Source organism: Pezoporus flaviventris, unplaced genomic scaffold (assembly GCF_033815535.1).
Source record: "Pezoporus flaviventris isolate CSIRO_AGI_PZ_B2104156 unplaced genomic scaffold, CSIRO_AGI_Pfla_v1 ptg000015l, whole genome shotgun sequence".
NCBI classification, from domain to species: Eukaryota; Metazoa; Chordata; class Aves; order Psittaciformes; family Psittacidae; genus Pezoporus; species Pezoporus flaviventris.
Window position 1 is genome coordinate 27,239,091 of NW_026892563.1, and position 21,039 is coordinate 27,260,129.

The 21,039-nt window shown below is 40.3% G+C and overlaps 3 protein-coding genes across 6 annotated transcripts in view; 2 read left to right on the top strand and 1 right to left on the bottom strand.

Moving 5' to 3' along the window:
- Nucleotides 1–10,317, top strand: part of FILIP1L (filamin A interacting protein 1 like) — a 207,602-nt gene extending 197,285 nt beyond the window's left edge. For all 4 annotated transcript variants that reach the window (XM_061453884.1, XM_061453886.1, XM_061453885.1 and 1 more), the window contains 2 exons: nt 7,372–7,556; nt 8,840–10,317. In XM_061453884.1, coding sequence (XP_061309868.1) covers nt 7,372–7,556; nt 8,840–8,930 — 276 coding nt within the window. In that variant the 3' untranslated portion in view covers nt 8,931–10,317. The remainder of the gene's footprint in view (nt 1–7,371; nt 7,557–8,839) is intronic.
- CMSS1 (cms1 ribosomal small subunit homolog) overlaps nt 1–12,836 on the bottom strand; it is a 250,502-nt gene extending 237,666 nt beyond the window's left edge. Inside the window, exon 1 of the mRNA XM_061453890.1 lies at nt 12,608–12,836. Within this exon, the coding sequence (XP_061309874.1) occupies nt 12,608–12,821 (214 nt within the window). The 5' untranslated portion in view covers nt 12,822–12,836. The remainder of the gene's footprint in view (nt 1–12,607) is intronic.
- A 2,601-nt stretch (nt 12,837–15,437) lies between these two features.
- TBC1D23 (TBC1 domain family member 23) overlaps nt 15,438–21,039 on the top strand; it is a 45,510-nt gene continuing 39,908 nt past the window's right edge. The window contains exons 1-2 of the mRNA XM_061454424.1: nt 15,438–15,461; nt 17,313–17,924. Of these exons, the coding sequence (XP_061310408.1) occupies nt 15,438–15,461; nt 17,313–17,924 (636 nt within the window). The remainder of the gene's footprint in view (nt 15,462–17,312; nt 17,925–21,039) is intronic.

Consider the following 21,039-nt stretch of genomic DNA (forward strand, 5'->3'; position numbering starts at 1 on the left):
TCACAAAGCAAACAGCATATATCAAAGGGATTAAACCGTGAAAGAGAGCATAAAAGCAGCTTTCAGCAGATCATAATACCAACACTTCTCTTTTCCAAAACTCTTAGCAACCATGTCCTCTGAAGTCTAAAATCTGCCTTTTAGAAAGGGAGAAGTAACTGATAAAAAATGGCAGCGGTTATCAACTTCCCTTCAGCTTTTCAGTTTTATTTCAGTGAGTGAGCAAGGGCAGCTCAAACAGTCTGGTAATCAGCATTTTTTAAGTCATTCTTTTACTATAATTAAATATTTCAGAAGAAATATTTGCAATTTTTGTCCTTATAGGGAGGATGGATGAGGAGAGGGTAGGAAAAGGAGTCAAAAAAAAAAAAGAAAAGAATAAGAAATAGTTATATTCTGAGAGCAAAGAGCCCATTCTTCAACTTAGAGTTAGTAAAAAAAAAAAAGCCTCCCTCGGGTAGCTAATTAAGAAATGGAACCGACAAAACTACAGAAGCAGCCAGCTAATCTTCGTGATTCAAAGCACAGCAGATAATAGGGTGTCTGGGGACAAAATGTAAAGCTGTAATAAGAAAAAAGATCTGTATGTAAACATCTCTTGTGAGGCTTAAGGAGTTGTGTTCCCCACACTGGGAAAAAAAATAATCAGAAACAGAGTTGTACAGCACTACTTTTTGTTTAAAATTGAATGAATGCTGCAGGGTTAGGTGATAGAAATGGAGTAACCATCTGCAGGATGACTTTGTCCCTAGAAAACAGATCTTGAGACAGGCAAAACTAAAACGGACAACTGCCTCGCCTCCAGGCTTAAGCAAAGACTACCAAAATACTACCAAGAAACACTACAGAAAAAGATCTTCTGGTTCAAGTACAGCACAAGTGGGCGTATAAAGACATTTTAAAATTAATACCAAGTACTGTAAGCGGGAAATTGCTTAAAAAAAAGACCAACCTTGAAAATTTTAGAAGCATGAAGTGTTTTCATGCACCTCCAGTCAGTGGCCCCAAGATGTGCTGAATTCTCTCTGCTACCACGTCACGCAGCGACCCACCATACTGTGGGCACCCAGAAAGTCTCAAATATCAGAGCTACCAACTAAACATGACTGTCCAGCTCTATTCACCGATCAAGGTGCTCTTGGGATACAGATTTTGAAGACAAGAGGAAAGACCTGTTCTAATCAATGACTCTAGTCAAGCAGTGGCCTGACATCACAGGAACGGACAAAAGGAGGTCCCTCCGCTTTCTTACCTCTACCACATCTCATAGCCCAAAATGATGCCATTTTAGTTATGCTGTCACTGCTGCTCAGGAAGACAGCACCGTGAACCAGGTCAAGAAACAAACCTGGATTAAAAAACAAACAAAGAACCCCACAGCAAAACACCAAACACAAACCACCACACTCCACAAATTGTTATGAGAAAAGAAAAAAACAAAAAGGGAAAACACAAAACCAGGATCTAATTCACATTAAAGTTCTACAAAAGAGCTATATAACTGACAGGGCAAGCAAAAAGGATGAGCACTTTATGCTGGAATCACTGCCAAAGCCCTGGTCCCATCACCTTAGATGTTACCACTACTGCCTGAAGATTTACAACCTAGCATGCAAATACATCACAAAGCACTCCAAATATACAACAAGCATTCATCTGTCCCGTTAATGTCCTTCTGGGGTAGTAAGAAGAACTCGCTCTTTTAGGACAAAAGTTAATTGACTTGTGCAGAATCACAGTAAGGCAGCTTCAATGTGACTAGAACCTTGACTGCTTCAAACTCAAGGCCATTATCCTTTTAGACACACCAATCTGGGCTGGACAAAACAGAGGGTTTTTTTAAATGTAATTTTTATATATATATACATATACACATATAGGTATGTATATAAAGACTGTCATTAACACACCTTTTATGTGGCCTTCATAGAGGAAAACAGCCTGTTCCCAGACAGAAGAAAAGCCATGATGGTAAAAGCAGAGGATTTTTTTTTCCTTTCCCATGCAGAACAGATTTCGGCCCAAACTGGTTACCCTTGTAAGCTTCTTCAACATATATATTTACTAATATGAGAAAAATATATTCAAACCTTTTGAAAATACAATATTGATACTGAAGATATTTTTGTGTTAAAAGGTGTGTGTGAGTGCAGTTCCAAACAGTTAAAAACTGCATACCCAAACACATATATTCCTATCTGCCCACAATCTGTACAGAATAATACCTGCTGCCAAGAATCTCACTCAACAAATGGCAGCACAGCTTTAAACCAAGTGAATTAACGATCTCGCGTAGATTTGTAAAATAATGTATTATATAAAAACACTTAACAGTTAAGCAACAGAAGAAATATTTAAGTGCCAGCACTACCCTCTCCTGGACAGAATTAATATTGGAGTGTGTTTAGTATTTAAAAAGGCCATACTACTTCTCTTGGGGACTCTAGCTGCTCAACATGGTGCCCGAGGTTCTTCCTTGCTCCTAGCAGCAAGGAAATCAGCCAACTGCATGGTCGTATTGATCACCCACTTGTCCTTGTCCTAGCAGAGCTGACCTACAGCATAACCTTACCTTTCCCTGCATCTTGTCTCTTACCTATTAAAAACCAATTTCTAAACTATCTTCTGTTTAAAAGATTATCACATTTCCCAGTGAAGACATGTCCCAAGAAAAGGAAGGCACATAAGAGAATTTTAGTAAACAGGAATACAACTCCTGCCTCCAACTCTGCCCAACCATGCTGTTTTTCTCCACTACCAGGAAGTAATTTAAACTTTGTGTTCGGGAAATAAGATCATGGTGACACATTCGGGTACCTGAGTGCAAATCATGTTACATACATGGAAATTATTTCTAATCTTATATTTTTCTATCAAATAGGCCATATTATTGAAATCAACAGTCCTGTAATAGGCCAAGTATCAGCAGAAGAGTACAAATCACAGAAAATGTAGCTTAGAAGGGACCTCAGGACATTTTCTAGGCTATTCCCTTACTACAACCAGTGCTCGCTTTCCTATCCTGCCACTGGACTTAGAAAACTATTGTCTCTGCAACAGACTTTCACATATCAGAAGACAATTATCATGTTCTTCCTCAGTTCTGTTTTCTCCAGTTTAAAATAACCCGATTGCTTTCCCACTTAACCGAAGTACTACAACTGTACATATTACAAAGCATTTTCCCTTTACAGAGCTGTTTATATTGGTGTGACAATGCAATGCCCCACGCCAGACAATACGCTGCCTAAGATCTTACCAATGCTAGTAAGTACAAAGATTATTTATACCACTCCTGCTTACATATCTTCACGTAGTCAGGCCCACAAGCAGGGTGCATGAAAGGAAATGCAGAGCAACTGAGAATTTTCCCCTGGATTCCTAGAAGACAGATGCCAAGACCTAGTGAAAGAAAAAGAAATATCTGAATGCCCTGTGCAGCTGAGGCCTAACCTGAAATTTCAGCCAAAGCTGTTTGGTTTGGAGATCAAAGGGAACATTCAGGTTTATTGCTTAATCTTAACTCATTCTTACTTGCAGACCTGGCTTACTTTCTGACTGCAGACAATCATCCAAGTACAAACTTAAATGTACAAGAGGCAGGCTTGTACATACAGATACTAGACTTTTGTGTGAAGGGTCTTCAGCAACATCCCCTGGCCATTTTCACTAAGGTTGAAAATTATACTCTCTATTACTCATAGGCCTTACAGTAAAAATCTAAACAGTGAAAAAGAACATTATCTAAAGTTCTCTCTCCTAGATCAATTTCTACACTGACTGTAGCAAGGTAAATTAACCATGCCAAGTGCAAGGTCCTACACCTGGGTAGGTTTAGTGTGAGGTGTCCCTGCCCATGGTGGGGGGGTTGGAACTAGATGATCTTAAGGTCCTTTCCAACCCTAACTATTCTATGATTCTATGAAATAAGAAAACTTACAGCAGAAGTACTCCTCCCTATTTAAATGAACACAGTACAAACAGGAAGCAAAACACCCATCAGATTTAAAGAGATTTTCTTAAAAAAGAAATTAGGATCAAAGGCAGCTCTACTTCAACAGCACATAAACAGACATATTTTTCTCCCCCTGACCACCATCAACACACACATTTGCCTTAGCCACTCCTCAGAAAGCAAGCACTGTATCATGGTAAAATACCTGGCAGCCCATATGATTAACAGACAAGCCACCTCTGTGCCCATGGGGAAAATAACTGAAGCGTGTATGGAATATATATATCATGATATTTCAGAGCATGGTTGCACAGTTGATTTACTCAAAGTAAGAAGGACCATTTTCACAGTCATGTGTGAAAATTCCACATCTGTCACCTGTGGAGCATTTGTCCCTGTCCCTGAAGTACCTGTTGTTATTCACTATAAAATAACACAGACACTGGGAATGAGTTCTCATTCCTTCTCCTGCCAATTCTTATTACAGGTGATTGACATCTACTTCAGAAGTTAATTTAAAACTGAGGAAGTTAAATGATCCTTATGAAACTGCACCCTTCTTGATTCTTAGGTCATGACTTGCCCTGAAAATGAGCTTTAATTACTTATTTCCATAAACATAAGCACTACTGACAAAAACATTGATATTTTTCCAAGTCCAACACCTTAAACTAATCAATGCTATTGTGTTTCCAGACAGCCATACCACAATCTTCTCATTTCAAAAATGTGACTAGTTTAACATCTTTGGGGTTGGTTGTCTTTGCTACTGCAGTAATTATTTGCCAAGATTTACTTAACTGTGTTTAGATATATTAAGTAAAGGAAAACTGCATGACTATTTAGATAGCTCCTTGGCAACATTTTGTTTCTAGCGCTGCTAGAGAACCCCGGTAGGAACATACAAGGGCTCTCCAGAACGTGAAAGGCAGCTCAGCTTGGTTTTTTAAGGATAAACATGTTTTATTTCCTCTTCTTCACTTGGAAAGATAACAGATATAAAAAGTGGCCTACAGATGGGAACTCAAGGAACCATAACTAAATAGCACATAGAGACAGCAAATTCAGAATACAAGTGAGTGTCAAAAAAAGAATGGGAGACTGAAAACCATTCACCTTGAAGGAAAAAACAGAAAGGATGTATACATTTGAAGATATTCTTGGTGTGCACACAGACTTCCCAGACATAGATAAAAGTTTAAAATTATATTGAAAAAGACCACCAATATACATATATAGGGCTTTTTTCAGTCATTCAGGTATACCCAAAAAACCAAAATGGACATCCCAATACACATGCATGCTATAGCCAATGTACTTGCTTACATGCCTCTAGATTAAGTAGTAGGGGAGGAGCTAAAAGAATAGCACAGAAATTTTCAGTACACATACAATTAAATGCAGAAATTTCTATGCAGTTACTTCCAAATGCTTTCCAGACAATTCCCACATAATGCCATTCCCTCTTTACTGGTATATCTTACAGCAGTTTAAGCACTGATGTAGTCAACTGACCCAGAATGTTCTTTTTTACAACTCGTACCTGAGAGTCACACTTTTTCAAGTTCAAAAACAAAGTTCAGTCCTTGGTCTAGCCACACATGTAATTAAATTAAAAAAATAAGTGTCAGTGAGTGTTTTCCTTAAAGTTGTTCAGCCTTTCCTCTCTAGAATTTTTATCAGGAATGATGAAAAATAAACCAATTTTTAAATGTTTAATGAGGAGGAAGAGAACTAGATGGGCAGTTTGTTAAATCCCTCCCTGACAACCGAAGTTACAGCTATACAATTCTATTGGTGCAGTCACTGAAGTGCAAGTTTAGCTGTCCTGGCACAGAAACGTAACACTGTTATTGTTTACCTGCATAGAAAAAGAGCCCTATAATACAACTGTTACCCTAAAGTCTAAGCCTATGCCAGCAGCTGCACCAGTTCAGTTACTGCAGCTATAAGCAAATGTAACACAAAAGAGAGCAATATAAACAATGTAATCAGACCAAACCTTGGCAAAGTCATCAGCTGTAACACAACTCTCAGCACTGAGGAATAATAATTCAAATGTATTCAATGCCGTCATTCAAAACTGCAAAACAGAACAGCATTTTGAAGCACAAAAAGAAAATTTTGCCTGACATGAAATTTGAAGGCTCAGAAGGCCATACTGTAAATGGTGGTTTTAATGAAGTAGAAGCTGAAGAAAATTACAGGCCAGAGCACAGGAGTATTTTCACACCTAACTTCCCAGTGACTTAGTAAGACTTTAGAGCCTGAATACCGGCTAGATGCACAACACCTGTAAAAATCTGGGCCTACAAATACCTTCTTGAAGTACTAACACTGCTACTCAATCAACTATGACAGAATCCTCCAACCCCCTTGTACCCTATGGAATTTCTGAACTGGAACACTTCTCAAAAACACCAAAACAAACAGAAAATACAAACCAAAACAATCCACAATTCTTTCTTAGAGATACAATCACACTTTAGCATGCAAGACTTCAAATATTTTTACCTCAATATGCTATTCAATATGCTACATGAATATGCAAATATTCATTTCAATATGCTTAGCAAATTATGGACAATCCAATTCTTTTTATAGTTAGAAAATTGAGGCATATTTTGTATTATCTTTTAAATTTACATCAGACTGTAGCACTGCTAGGAGTAGCCCACCCAAAATTTTATTCTCAACACTGTGCCTCATCTACCAGGCCATACCACACAGTTAGAAGGCAAACTGTTCCAACTCAGTACTCAAGGAAAGCCCTATAGCAGGCACACAATTATCCCCTCCAACATTAACCCCTTCTTAACATGGTGCCTTTGGTAATTAAAGCAAAACACTTTCTAGTTCCTTGCATTCTGACAAATGAGTGATAAATTTAAGATTAACATGAAAATGTATGTTGGTTTTTTTATTTAGCGATTAATGACAAGTTTCAGTTCAGTGATAGTTAAAATACTGGGATGCAGCTCAAAAGAAAAACTTTGCTGCCACCTAAAGGTAAAATCTTCAAGGAACACATGGCAAAGAAAACTGCATCTCATTTTTCCTTACCCAATTTCAAAGCCCTGATGCCGAAACTCAAAACATAAAACTAGTTATACGCATTCAGACCCAGGAAGGATTTATGTATCTCATCTTCGGTAGTAGCTAGCAGTAAATACTTATGAAACCCCCTCTTTTACATACTCTGGATTTCAATCCATTCAGATTCTTTGATATTCACCAATCAAATAGATAAATTAAATACAAAGCTATATTCTCATTACCAAGGAAAGGAAGTTCAAGACAAACAGTTCTAAGAGCAATGTGTTTAGTTTTACAAAGTGGAAAAGACACTGATGAGCTAAATACACAATTTGTCTCTCCTCACTAATGCATTACTTATTTTCTTGGTTTATTTCAAGATTACTGATGTGTTCCGCCATTCAGCTCCAACTCGGATCCCCAAACCAAAGCCTACAAGCACAACCAAAGTACCTGTCAGAATTCCTGTTGGACATCTCAGCAAACCACTCCAAGACAGCAACTCTGGAAAGCTACGCATTGTAAGAACTGTGTCTAAAACATGCCTTCAAAGCGGAGGGAGAAGGTAAATAATTTTCTATGATCTATGACATTAAAATGGATTTAAGCAATCTGAATCTCAGCAGTAGTTTCTATCTATGATTCTATCAGGAAAAAGTCTGAAACCGTCCACATGATCAGCACATCAATGGTCACCAATCACACGACAAGAGACATACAAATTCTTAGGAGTCAAAGGTTCTGCAAGGGCCAAGCTCTGCTCCTGTTTTTTTGGTGTAATTCCAGAATGCGGTCCTCATAGTAGAGAAGCACATGAGACACAAATAAGTTTCTACTATAAATTCAGTTTTGACATGTTCCACAAACAGGAATGCTAATGTTGTCTCAGCAGATGTGTAAAAACGTATGGTCAATCAAGAAGGGTTGAAGGAGGTGCTATTTTATTTTCAAAGTTGGTCTAGTCAAGAACTGTTTTAGTGTGGATATCTTATGTTCAGTAGTAAAGACAGAATGAAGAGAGGTATTGGAAAATCTGCTCTTTTACACTGCATAGAACTTTAAGAAATGCAGAGTTCCTTGTTGTGCCAAGCATCACTTTCAAAGCATGATGTGAAAATGAACAATTCCCTCCTCAATGAGGCAACTAATACGATTAACCCACTACTATTTGTGCAGATATTAACTTAAAAATAGGTAAAAGAATTGACATGGATATTGTCTGTACTAGTTGTGTAAAGTTAACCATTTTATTTGGACTATTGTATTTATACTTGAATTCACTTAAAAAGTACTTTGGAAATTATCAAAATTTGTGTCAAGCTTAACAGTAAATTGCGACTTACACAGAAGTGCAGTTTTGTTTCTGCATATCTCCACAATTTCGCCCTTCCTTTCAACTGCTTACATTCAAGCAAAATAGGTAACAACCATATGCATAAATCTTCATAAAGGTTTTTATTAACCAAACTAACTCTTTGTACAAGTAGTTCAGTAGTTCTAGTTCATCCACGGCAGAATTTGCCTTTTGCTTTTCTTAAAGCATAACTTTCTTAAAAAACTCTAAATTTACTCAGTTTCCTTTAAGCCATCACACAAAACTAATCAGAACAGTAGAAGAGACTCCAGGTTCACTGTGTCCAATTTTCTGAAAAATAGCAATTGTTGCTCTGACAAGAAAATTTCTTGCTGTTCCACTTTAGAAAGTTAAAAATAACAAGATACAATTACTGTAAGGAACCCCCCTCAGGAAACCTGTAATACCAACTAACATAAGTTACTGGTTTGGAATATAAAAATCAATTTATTTCACTGCTATTAATGTCTTCCTCATTATTCTTCCCCTAACAGAGTGCATTCCAACAGTCTAAATGGCTCAACTGATAATTTGTGGGAAAACTCCTTTCACATAGGTCTTTCTTCAAGAACTGTCAAATCCTAATTCCTAAATAAAGCAAAAGTTTGTGGTGATATCAGTGCCATAGCCAGAACTGCGACCCTTTTGCTGAAGCAAGAAGAGATCTTGATACATTCAGTTACCCGACTTTTCCCTTTTATTTCACAGCTAAAAGTTTAATTTAACTACTGAGACAGTACAACATGTTAGCGCTGCTGCATAACTATCTTTGCAAACCACAATAGAAAACTAGGCTTCCCTCAACAACTCCACAAGAAAGCCTCTAGGAGTACTGAAATAAGGAAAAGTTTAAAAAGAACAGTCTACTGAAAAGTATTTCAGCTTGTGTCCTTTGACACAAGACACACGTCAAAATGCAGAAATTTAAAGAATGACTCCTCCATATTAAAAAGAAAAGTCTTTGAGTTTTATTCATTAAATCTGCAAGTAACTATAAACCGTCAAGGCTCTGTGTCATGTATGCTCAGATCCAAATAAAATTCATTGAAGCACACCATTGTATGTTCTGCAGCTTGCAGAATGAGGGTATGTAAATGTGAAGAAACACGAATTTCTAACAGCAGCTGTTGCCTTCGCATGCTTATCAGAGAGATCTTCCGTAGAAGAACAACTTTTATCAGAAGGGATAGTAACTCATAGATGAGCCAAAAAAGAGGAAAAAAAAGATACAAACCATACACGCATCTACCAACAGATCTTAGCTTTGATCAAGTGACAAACTCTCACTGAACATGCTACAGTGAACAGTCTGATACCCAATAGCTGCAAATCACATATTATAAATTGACGCTATCTGGCACCCTTTACTGCCAGTCTACAGAAAGAAAAGAAAACCTCTGGCAAAAGAAATTAATTCCCACAATAGCATCTGTTGCTTTAGAGCCCACAAACAACTCCACAAGTCTGTCAAATCATCCACCATAGTACCATATTATACTTCTCACCTATTTGTACTGCTATCATAGAAGAGCTTCCCTGTCTTTTGCTCCTGTCTTGAGATGACATAATTACCTATGAGGGCCATAGCTGACACAGACTTTTACTTAAGAACCTAAACAGATAAATGAAGATACTACACTCTTACAGGATTAAGGAAGACACAGAAAGTATGGAGAATGAAAGACAAGGAGTGGTAACATAAAAGGAGGAAACTGGAAGAAGTTCTGAAAAATAGATGTGCATCCCTCTCCCTCAAACTGCTTGGGAGATGTGGCATGCTGGCTACGGGCAAGATACAGACAATGACAGTACTATGAGAAGTGCTCTTTCTGTTCATGGAGAGAAGAGGAAAAAAGTTGGTGTCTTTCACCAACACCACACAATCTCCTTAGCATTTCTTAACCTCTCCCTTATAGTTCTGAATGCAATATAAAAATCACATTCAAGACTGAACATAGCTGTGATATGAACCGAAAGAGGGAGGGGAGGAAACCCTGCAGTTAAATGACTTTGGATATGTGTAACACTAAACACTGATAAGTAGAAGATAATCCCTAACCACTCTCTCCACAGATCTCCTCTCAAAGTTGAAGGTTTGCTGGTGAAGTTATTAGGCAAGGTTCTTTAGTTTGTGTCAGGTGACAAGGTAAATAGAAGGCTAATCCTTTCAGGTTTTTTTTCAGTTGGGTTTTGGGTTGGGTTTTTTTTACATCTACAAAACACATTCAGCAGGGTAAACATTCATGTCTCAAAGTGAGAGTAACTACCTTTAATCTTTAGTATGTATTCTAAAATAATGATTGGCTAAAAACAAATTAAGAATTACTTATATATATATAAAAGGATATCTATTTTATGTTTTCATACCCTTTGAGTGAGTCTGAACATCTTTCAGGCACTTCATCTTAAAAGCAGCCTCTTCTAACTATGAGTTACTAAAATCTAAGACATTTTTGAGGGCTGAATTATTAGGAAGACTATTCCATTGGCCAGGACTTCTTATAGGACTAGTCTTAAAGGACTTGGCAAAAGATCAGTACCTGCTTTGTACTTACACTTGCAGCAGAAATACTTTTTTAAAATAGGTCAGCAGTAGTTGGATAGTAAACTTTTTTTTTTATGGAACTTGTTGTTGCACAGAAATAAACTTGATCAAGATCAAGTCTGTCAAAAGTGCTCACTAATGGGCAATTATTTTTGCATATTGCTGCTTCTATTGTACATTGTAAACCCTGATTTCCTATTTTATGCCAACTGATTTTAAAGGATTTTATAGTACGCATAAGATGTGGTACAAATTAACCTTTGATTTTACATCTGTTGTACATGAAAAATAGCTACACAAAATAAAAGTTACAGATGTTCTTCTTACTTTACTCACGGCTTGTGTCAACTTAATACAGTAACAGCCTCCACATAAAGAACCTGCCAAGAACTTTACAAAGGTGGGATATATAGATGAGAGTACATGGTCCGCACAACACTCACCTGTAATCACTACTCTCAAAACATTCAAAGAATGTTCTTGGAGTAAAGTGTATATAGCACTTTTAATACAGGTCTGGATTAGACACAGTCTCATCTCAAAGTCAGCTGGTTTATCTACCATGTCAAAAGTTTATCATTCCAGTCCTAATTTGTATCCCATTTCTAAAGGAAAGCTGTCAAAATTATAAAAATCAGCTGACACTGACCACCCAGCTTGAAACCTCTGGCTGGCAGAATGTGCAGGTTTTTAAGATATTCAGGACTCTTAATATTATATTGAATAAAAAAACCTCCAAAACAATATTAATATTAACAATCAATTAATCAATAAAATAAGGCACTATAAAGCCTTAAAACTAGTTTTAGTTGTCTTGCTCTACCACACTAAATTCCATTACCTAGTTTTCCACAGTAAATCTCAACATGCAACCACAGGCTGAAAAGTGCTTTAAGACACTCTGAAAAAATCCAAATATAGGAGCCAGATAGTATAATCACCAGGCAAAGATACAAATCAGCCATAGTACCATGCTCCAAAGAGCAGTGGCTGGAGAAAAGCTGTTTAACTCCTGACCTTTGACAGTAACACATGGCAAAGGTGATGTTAAAACACCCCAGTGAGCACATGGGTGATGCTTTTCAAGTACCACAGCTACTTCTTCCCTCCAAAGGCCTTTTAGAACTAAGTAACTTAACATCGGTAACAGCAATCAACACGCAGTATACAACACCCTTTCACCAAAGAAACTTGGTTTGGAAGAAAACACAATTTAGAAGCTAAATGAATGCAGGGGACAACTGAGTTCTGAACTCAGTGCAAGCGGTTTTCTTCATTCTACCCCGCATCCCCGCCTTTTAAAATTCGCTTAAATGTATTTTTGTTGAGTGGGTTCCTATTACTTAAGTATACGTTATTTTCGTTTGCCGCTTCCTCCCGTAAGTATCCCGGGTCTGAGGGTCAGAGATTAGACATCATCTGGATGCGGAGATTTTGTTTACGAGCAAAACCGCCATCGCTACCAAGCAGGGAAAAAAAGCAGGCACGGGAAGAAAAAAAGCGGGTGAGAGGAAAACCAGGAGAAATAAATTAAAAGCGGAGAAAGGAAAGGTGGAGGACTGGAGGGAGCGGGAATTGGGAAGGAAGGAGAAGGGAAAAAAATAAACCCCACAAAATCAAACAACGAAAAGGAATGAGGAGGGGCAGGCAGAAGGGGGCTGACCCTCAGAAAGCCTGTTCTTAGCCCAGCATGAGGAGCAAGCTCCAGGAGGAATACCTGGACTACTGCCTGCCACTGCCGGCGAATCCCACCACAACTCGTCCAGAGCGTCCCCCATGCTGCGGCCGCTACTACCGCCACGCGGGGAGCGGGAGGCGGAGCAGCGCGCGGACACCGCGCCTGCGCACTGGCACCGCCCGCCCGGCGGGAAGGCGGGACCACCGACAGGGGAATCGTCCCTGCAACCCTTTCCGCACCCCCGTGACCCCATTTGAACACTTGTGGCATCCCGAAAGTAATCGGTTAGCACGAGCCACCTCCCCTTGGGACCAGCGACCTAAGCTCGTGATACTCTTGTGCTGAATTAAGGTGAAACGACACCAACCAACCAGTTTTATGATTTATTAATGCAAAATACAAGACACGTCATTAGATAAAATAACTGAACAATGACTACTTTAACTCGATAAGCAAGTGTTGTGCCATGTGTTTTTACTTAGTTCTAGACAATATTCAACTAAAAAAAAAAGAGAAGAGGAGAAGCAGTGCTCACACTCAGTGAATCTGAGCACAGTCTCAGCCACTGGGCAACTCGAGAGTCACCCAAGTTTGAAAAAGCTGGCACAACCCAGAATTTCAGACCAAGAATCTGGTATTCATTTTACATTTATAATCCAGATTCTGACAGAAGCTCTTTTCTGATGCCTGGGAAGGCATTTACACCCCTCTAGACATACAAGCAGCACACACAACTATTTATAACTATTTTTAGCAGGGCCTCTTGCGATAGGATGAGGGTAATGGCTTTAAACTAAAAGGGGAAGATTCAGGCTGGATGTGAGGAAAAAAAATTTTACAAGGGTAATCAAAACTGGCACAGGTTGCCCAGAGAGGCGGTGGGTGTGCTATTGTCCTGGGTTCAGCAGTAGCAGTCATGTTTCTCCTTCTTGGTAGCTGGTGCAGTGCAGTGTTTTGACTTTCGGCCTGGGAACAGAGCTGATAACACTGATGTTTTGGTTTGGCCAAGGACTTTGTGAGCCTCATGCTCTGCCAAGGAGGAGGGGAAGCCAGGAGGAAGCAGAGACAGGACACCTGACCCAAACTGACCAAAGAGGTATTCCATACCACAGCACGTCATGCCCAGGATGTAACTGGGAGTTACCCGGAAGTGCTGGGAGACTGCGGGATTGGAGGAGGTATCAGTCAGAGCTTGGTCGGGCTGGGGGGGCGAGTTATTGGTCGGCTGGTGGTGAGGTGTTGTATTCTCTTCCCTTGTTATTTCCTTTATCATTGTTATTATTGGTGGTAGCAGTAGTGATCTGTGTTATACCTTAGTTACTAAACTGTTCTTATCTCAACCCATGGGAGTTGCATTCTTTTTGATTCTCCTCTCCGTCCCTCCAGGAGTAGGGGGAGAGAAAGGGGGGGAGTGAGTGAACGAGTTACCTGACTGGGTTTAAACCACGACAGCTATCCCTGGAGACATTCAAGGCCAGGCTGGATGTGGCTCTGGGCAACCTGATTCAGTTGAAGATGTCCCTGCTCATTGCAGGAGGGCTGCACTAGATGACCTTTGAAGGTCCCTTCCAACCAAAACTATTCCATTATTCTAAGAGAGAAAGAGAAAGGGAGAAAAAGAGAGAAGTATCACCACCAGCAATGTCTCAATGGTCCTCTTCACCCAGGGTATTCTCATTCGTGGGAGCTCACCCTCTGACCTAAGCCTTGCCCTTTTATGCTCATATTCTTTGGAGTGCTATCCATAATTTGCATACGAAGTATAGAGAGGTGTTACTATGATAATGATGGGCATAATTTAGTGAACACATACGCAGTTCCAAAGTTGGGGTTCTGTGAGGGTGGTCATTGGCCCTCATATTGTGGTGTCTACTATTTGACTCCATCCTTTGAGTCAGCTCTAGTTAAGCATTTTTTACATTCCTGTGGTGGCTTATCAGCTTCAGAAAAAGGGGTCACACCAATCCTGTCTATGCAGTTTCAAGAGCTAACATCCTTGATGTTTGCTTCATTTGTGCTAATTCATGCAAGGCCTCCCATGGTCAAATGCAAATGGTGCCTGAGATAAGCTCAGTTTTCTGATTCTCCCCCCAACCCATGGCTCAAACACTGCTGGGCTCAGTACTGGATGTCTTCATCCACAGTGATTATAGGTCCATATAATCAGAAGAAAGTATAGAAGAAGCAGAAAAAATACATGTAATTGTATATCACACGGTAGCTATGCCATTAACAATATCTTCTTTAAAAAAAAAAAACATCCCTAAAGTTAATTCTACAAAACTGTCCTTGGTCCAGCTATAGCAGTCATTTTTCTTCTTCTCAGTAGCTGGTGCAGTGCTGTATTTTTGGCTTTCAGCCTGAGAACAACACTGATAACACTAATGTTTTTAGTTGTTGCTAATTAATATTTACTCTGACCAAGGACTTTCTGAAGTCTCAAGCTCTGCCAGGGAGGAGGGGAAGCCGGGAGGAACCAGAGACAGGACACCTGACCCAGACTAGCCAAAGGGGTATTCAATACTACAGCACATCATGCCCAGTATATAAACTGGGGGCAGTTACCCGGAAGGGATAGATTGCTACTCCGGTGGGGCTGGCTATTGGTCAGCAGGTGGTGAGCGGTTGTATTCCCTTCCCTTGTTATTTCCCTTATCATTATTGGTGGCAGCAGCAGTGATTTGTGTTATACCTTCGTTACTGGACTGCTCTTATCTCAACCCATGGGAGTTACATTCTTTTGAATCTTCTCTCCATTCCTCCAGGAGCAGGGGGAGGAAGAAGCAGGAAGAGTGAGCAAGCAGCTGAATGGTTCTGAGTTACCAGCTGGGCTTAAACCATGGGAAAAAAACCAAAAAGTTTGAGGACTATGGTGCTGGGAGATCAGAGGAAGGTGACTGTCCAAAATGGCAATCACAAGGCAAACAAACACATACTAAAATAATATTTACAGCAATAATTAAAAGAATAATTGATCCAATATGAACTAACAGACTGTGTATGACATTTTGTCCTTTCTAATTGTGTCTCTTCTGGTGGTATAATTCACCAGTGGCTTCATTGTCTATGTGGTGACAGCGGAGTACCTTTTTGTGTTATTCCTGGGTCTCCAGCAATGCAAAGATGGTCACAGTTGTCAACTGTAGCTCTTGTGGTCAATGCAGAGGCTGATGGCCATGCTTCCCTGGTCCACTGGGGCTGGGATTCACATATGCAGCAATTAAACAGATTTCCACACAGTCATGGTTTAAACCACGACATCATGTCAGTGAGGAACTACCTCTGGGGGGACCTGGGTGGCACATGCATGGTTTGGGACTGGGTACTCTCATCATGGATTTTTTCCTGCCTTGCAGTTTGGCTGTTTTGTACCCACTAAGTTTCAAGTGGGTCTTCTAATTATAGCATCATTATATGGTATTCCTTTTTCTAAAATGTCCCTGGCCCAAGCCTAGGGAATTGAAATTGCTGTGTATCCTGATTCCTGACACCCACCTGGTGTGACAGTTCCACAGAGTAAGGTGTATCCCATCATGATACAGAGTACTTAGGTTCATAAATGGTTGGCTAAAATAAAGGATATTCTGTAGGATCCCATGGCAAGGGTCTACAACTTACACTGGTTCTAAATGCATTGTTTCCCCCCAGGGTTTGGCATCTTTTCATCATTTAACTGATAAGTTCGCAAGGGAGCTTTGATGGTCAAGACCACAGAGATTCAGCCTCTGTGGTATACATATCGAATTCTGCCTTTTCCCACTCTGGGTGGTAGTAAGTTGCCCAAGATTCATTCATTAAATAGGGCATATATTCCCATATTGTGGTATTTTCATTAAAAATAAAGGACAAATTTACCAAAGATATGAAAAATTTCAGCCCTTTCTCAGAAGATGAAGGATATGCAATACACAGGCCTTGGTCCAAAGAGTTCCACATTTGGGGAAAACCTTGAATCAGTTCCCATGCAAGATCAGGACTGCTACTTTGCAGTCAATACTCCCAGGAGACAAATGATCCCTCATGAACATTTTACAAACTTTTTTTCCTAAGTAACAAAAGTAGCTGTTTAAAATGCTGGCTTTTTTATTGTGTTGTTCATTTTTTAAAGTGAAAAATATCCATGAAGTGGGAAAAAGAAGAATTAGAATTATTACCTTCTATTACCTACTCCACAATATTTTTTTCCAATTGCATGAATCTGGTTTTATACTGTAAAAGACTTACTTCCTTGATTAAGATTATTCATAATCTTTTCTGAGGCACAAATAAACATAATTTATTTTTATTATATGTTACCTTTGAATGAATACTCTTGACTCCTCCGGAGCAGGGTCCTGAACGTTAAGAGGGCGTGTATCTTTTTCCACAGGAGCAGTCTCACTCGAAGTCCTGGCACTTAGGGACTGGAGCAGTGCTCTCCAGGCGAGCAGTTGAAGTCAAAAAGACATATGTAAGGACATTAATTTACCGTAAGGTGGCACTGTTATTTCACGTATAAATTACTTGAATCGTTTTCCTTAAGTTTCATAGAGCATGGTTTTTTTTTTCCTTTCAGGGTGTAGACGGGTGGGGAACGTGTGTGACCGACGGCTTCAGGGTTGTGCTACCCAGAATGGCTAATGAATGCTACCACGTGATTTTTAGGCCTTGGAAGCAGGGATCTGTGTAAAACTTGTGAATTTTCTCTGACTGGCCCAATACTGACTGTAGGGGAAAGTAATTTAATAATCAAACCTATGCATAGCAAAGCAGTTCATCTTTACGAAAACCGAATATACCCAGATTTTACAGAGAACTGCTTCCCAGCCGAGGACGCCGATTTCTAAGCGTACTCTTGAGGAAGGCACCTGCTGCCGACCTGACTTCGGGGACGTCCTCCACCACCCGACGCGAAGCAGTACAGCAGAGAGCGAGGAGCGCGGTACCCCTCAGCACCTCCCGCTGCGGGCGAGTGCCAGCCCACCTCGCAGAGCTACCCCAGGACCACGGAGGGGCAGCTCCTACCGCCAGTGGGAAAGAGCCCCGTAACCGTAGCCTCTCCACAGTAACCACTAAAGACCGTCTGACCTCTCTTCCCACAACAAACCCAGCACTGGAACAAACCTCACCCACCACAACCCAGCTCCCGCCTCTTCTCCTCCGGCAAGCACCGCCTTCCTCCCATGCCAGGCTTCCGCACTTTACGGCCGGCGCCTTCACTTCACGACAGCACAGAGGAAGCGGGAATGGGAACCGCCGCGTAAGGGGAGGGGCGGGTACTGGGGAAAAAAGTGCACCACCCGGCCGCACTTTGCGGCCAAGCGAGGGGCACGTCAACGGCGATGGAGGAAGAGGTTCCGCAGCCGTCGAGCAGTTGGTGAGTTACAGGGTGTCGGTTGGCCTTCCTCGCTCTCCCTTTCTCTCCGCAGTGGGGCCGAGGGGCAGAAGGTGGGAGGGGCCGAAATACCCCCTACCTGTCTCCGCTTCTCCCCCGCACTCTCCTGAGACCCGCCGCACTTGGGGTGTGGGGCTGGGGCTGCCCCTGGCGCTGTGGAGGAGGAGGTGGAGGTGGAGGTGGAGGTGGTGGTGGTGGTGGTGGTGGTGGTGGTGGCTGTGGGCGCTTTGCCGGCGGGCTCTCGGCGGGGATGTGGTGGCTTGGGGCGTTTCCCGGGACAGGGGCGGCCCCCTCTGCCCACCTGCCGGCCGGGACCGGCGGCCCCAGGGCAAATGGAAGCCTGGGGCGAGCCCCGGGGCAAGCGCCTTTGGGCGTTCAGTAGCTACCCGGTCCCGAAAGAGGAAGGGCCGCCGTAAAAACAAGGGACAGGCGGGCCTCTGGGCCGAGCCCAGCCCGGAGCGAGGTGGTTGGTCCAGTTTAAGATTATAGGTTTAATAGGCGTTAGGAGCTACTCGATGTGTGTGCCTGTCTTCCTGGAGTGGAGTTGGTTTGTTCAGTTCAGCTTCCCCTTTCTCTGTGTACCCACTCAAGCACGGGTGACAGCAGTAGGTTCTGACTTGTTTTCTGAACGATTTTGCTTGCCACCCTCCTCTAGTGCAGCTATTATAATGGTCTTTACATTGAGCCTCTAGGACGAGATTAAACACTATTTCTGGAGCGTGTATAGGATCATTTTGATGGTAACAATGACGTGATTTTAGTATTTGTTGCATGCATGTTTACTCAGGATTGCTGAGACTTAAATAAACATTGTGTTTTAAACACTAAAGCTGTTCTTACAGTACACCACATCTCCATTTCTGTGCATCTTCACTTTGTTTTTCTCTCGGCACTTCTGCACTGCATGTAATTTTCTGTGGCTCTGACACAACATTGCTCTTTGTCCTTTCCACGTACGCACTTTTTAAAACAGTTATCTTACGGACTTGCTTTTTATGATCATTTCCAATCTGATGTTTTTGCTTTTTGGATTTATTTCATGTAGTGAATTCAAAGGTTTTTGCTAACTATGCTCAATCTTCTTTGCACTTAAATAGCTCACTATAAAAAAGCCAGAATTGACACAGATGCAGGTGGTATTTGTTCTTTGTCTAGGTTGGTTCTACAAATACAGCTTTTGGATAAAATGACTAATTATCATTTACTAACAAATGAAAGTGAATTGGTGTCGTTTTTTAGCCTTTTTTGCTTTCAGTTACAGCTTCAGAATTTATGAAGCACTTTCTGTAAGTATAGAGTTGCATAAGCATTATTTTTAAATACAGACCTGACTGCTGAGACACTTAATTAAGTTAAGGAAGGACTCATTGGTGGTGCAGTCTTGACACTTTGAAATATAACTGTGGATGTCTAATAAGAGCTGTGTTGAAATATCTCTGAAAAATACTTCAGACCTCTTTCATGACTAATGTGGAATGTTATGATTCCGGATCACAACAAACTGCCAGAATTTCTGCTGAGAATGCAGCACAGTGCTGTTTCCAGACATATTTCAAGGAGCACTGTGCAGTGTTGCCATCCTGACTGGCAGCTTCGAAATGTAACTATAGCAAATTTGATATGCTGCTGCTACTAGAAAAGGCAGACTGGAACTGGAAGGTATTCCTTAGAAGTTTTGGAAGTCTTTGTGGGAACAGTTCAAGAAGTTGATCCTTAAATACTACATTAATGTGTGAGAATACATCCTGTTACTAGAGCTGTACCCTGTGAATAATGAACATAAAGTTGAATTTCCTGTTGCTTAAGAGCTTCGCATGGCTCTTTAGTTCTGTTGTGTTTGGGGTTTTTTTGGTTTTGTTTGGTTTTTGTGTTTTTTTTTTTTGCTTTGTTTTGGTTTTTTTTTTTTGTTTGTTTGTCTTTTTGTTATTTTGCTTGTTTGGTTTTTGTTTCTAAGCCAGTTTCAGTGGAATACTTTCTTTTTCATTTATTGATTTAAACTCTGGTCTTGTATACATACCTGAATGTTGTTGAATGGCTGTTTTTCTAAGTATGGTATGTATCATTTGAATGAACTTTTTGGTGTAAATTACCATATTGTCATAGTTTTGAAGTATATAGGACTCTGCAATAACATTTCACATTTAAAAAAAAACAAACCAGCTGAAACATAAAATGGTGTGTATGTACATCTGGACTTCTTTGGGAACAAAACTGGCAGTGCTGATTCCTTGTCCTCTATTCAGTTCTTTAGGGGAATCCAAAGACAGATGTAATTTTGTGTTCAGACTGTGACAGCACCTTGAGCATGTAGAATCTAGATATGCTTATTAACATAAAATGCCCTTTTTGTATTTCCTGGGTCAACATGCATGTGCTGGTGGAAGTGAATTGGGGGTACACACAAACTGATGATAAATTGAACCCCTCAACATCTGTACAGACTGCTTGGTGGTTTTGTTCAGCAAAAACCAGGAAGATGTGCCATAGTACAATACAATTCAAAATGAACCAAATCTCTACACCACCACCACAAATTTATGTATGGAGTTATTGAAACATGAGATTATAATCTTTTTTGCTTCAGTAAACACAGGAATTTAGGAACAGTTTTGGTTATAAAATGAGAAAAAAAAAATCAGATCTTAGTGTTGGGGTTTTTTTTTAGCTATTTGGCATATTCTCAAAAAATTAATTTGAGAAATTGCTGGTGATAATTGATGCCGAAAACCATATCTGTGTCCAAAACTAAGAGTGCTATGAAACACAAAGGAGACAGGTTCAGGTTCTTGTTCAGGTTCTCAAACAGATAAAGATATAAACAGTAATGAATTAATTTCTAAAACCTTTCTGCAGCTGTTTCTTTAATACTTGAGCTTCAGGGAACTTGATCAAGTAGTATTTTTTTACTTTAACATCTGTACTTGAAAGTCAAGACCTGTTCATTTAACTTTGCATTACAGTAATTCATCTCGTAGGTCCCAAAATATACTTCAACTGCTGCAGGCAACAGGGTGACAAAACAAGTTACATATATATCTTTTCTGTGCTCAGTATCAGGATTATTAGTGCTTCAAGTCATCATATTTCTTCTGCATTC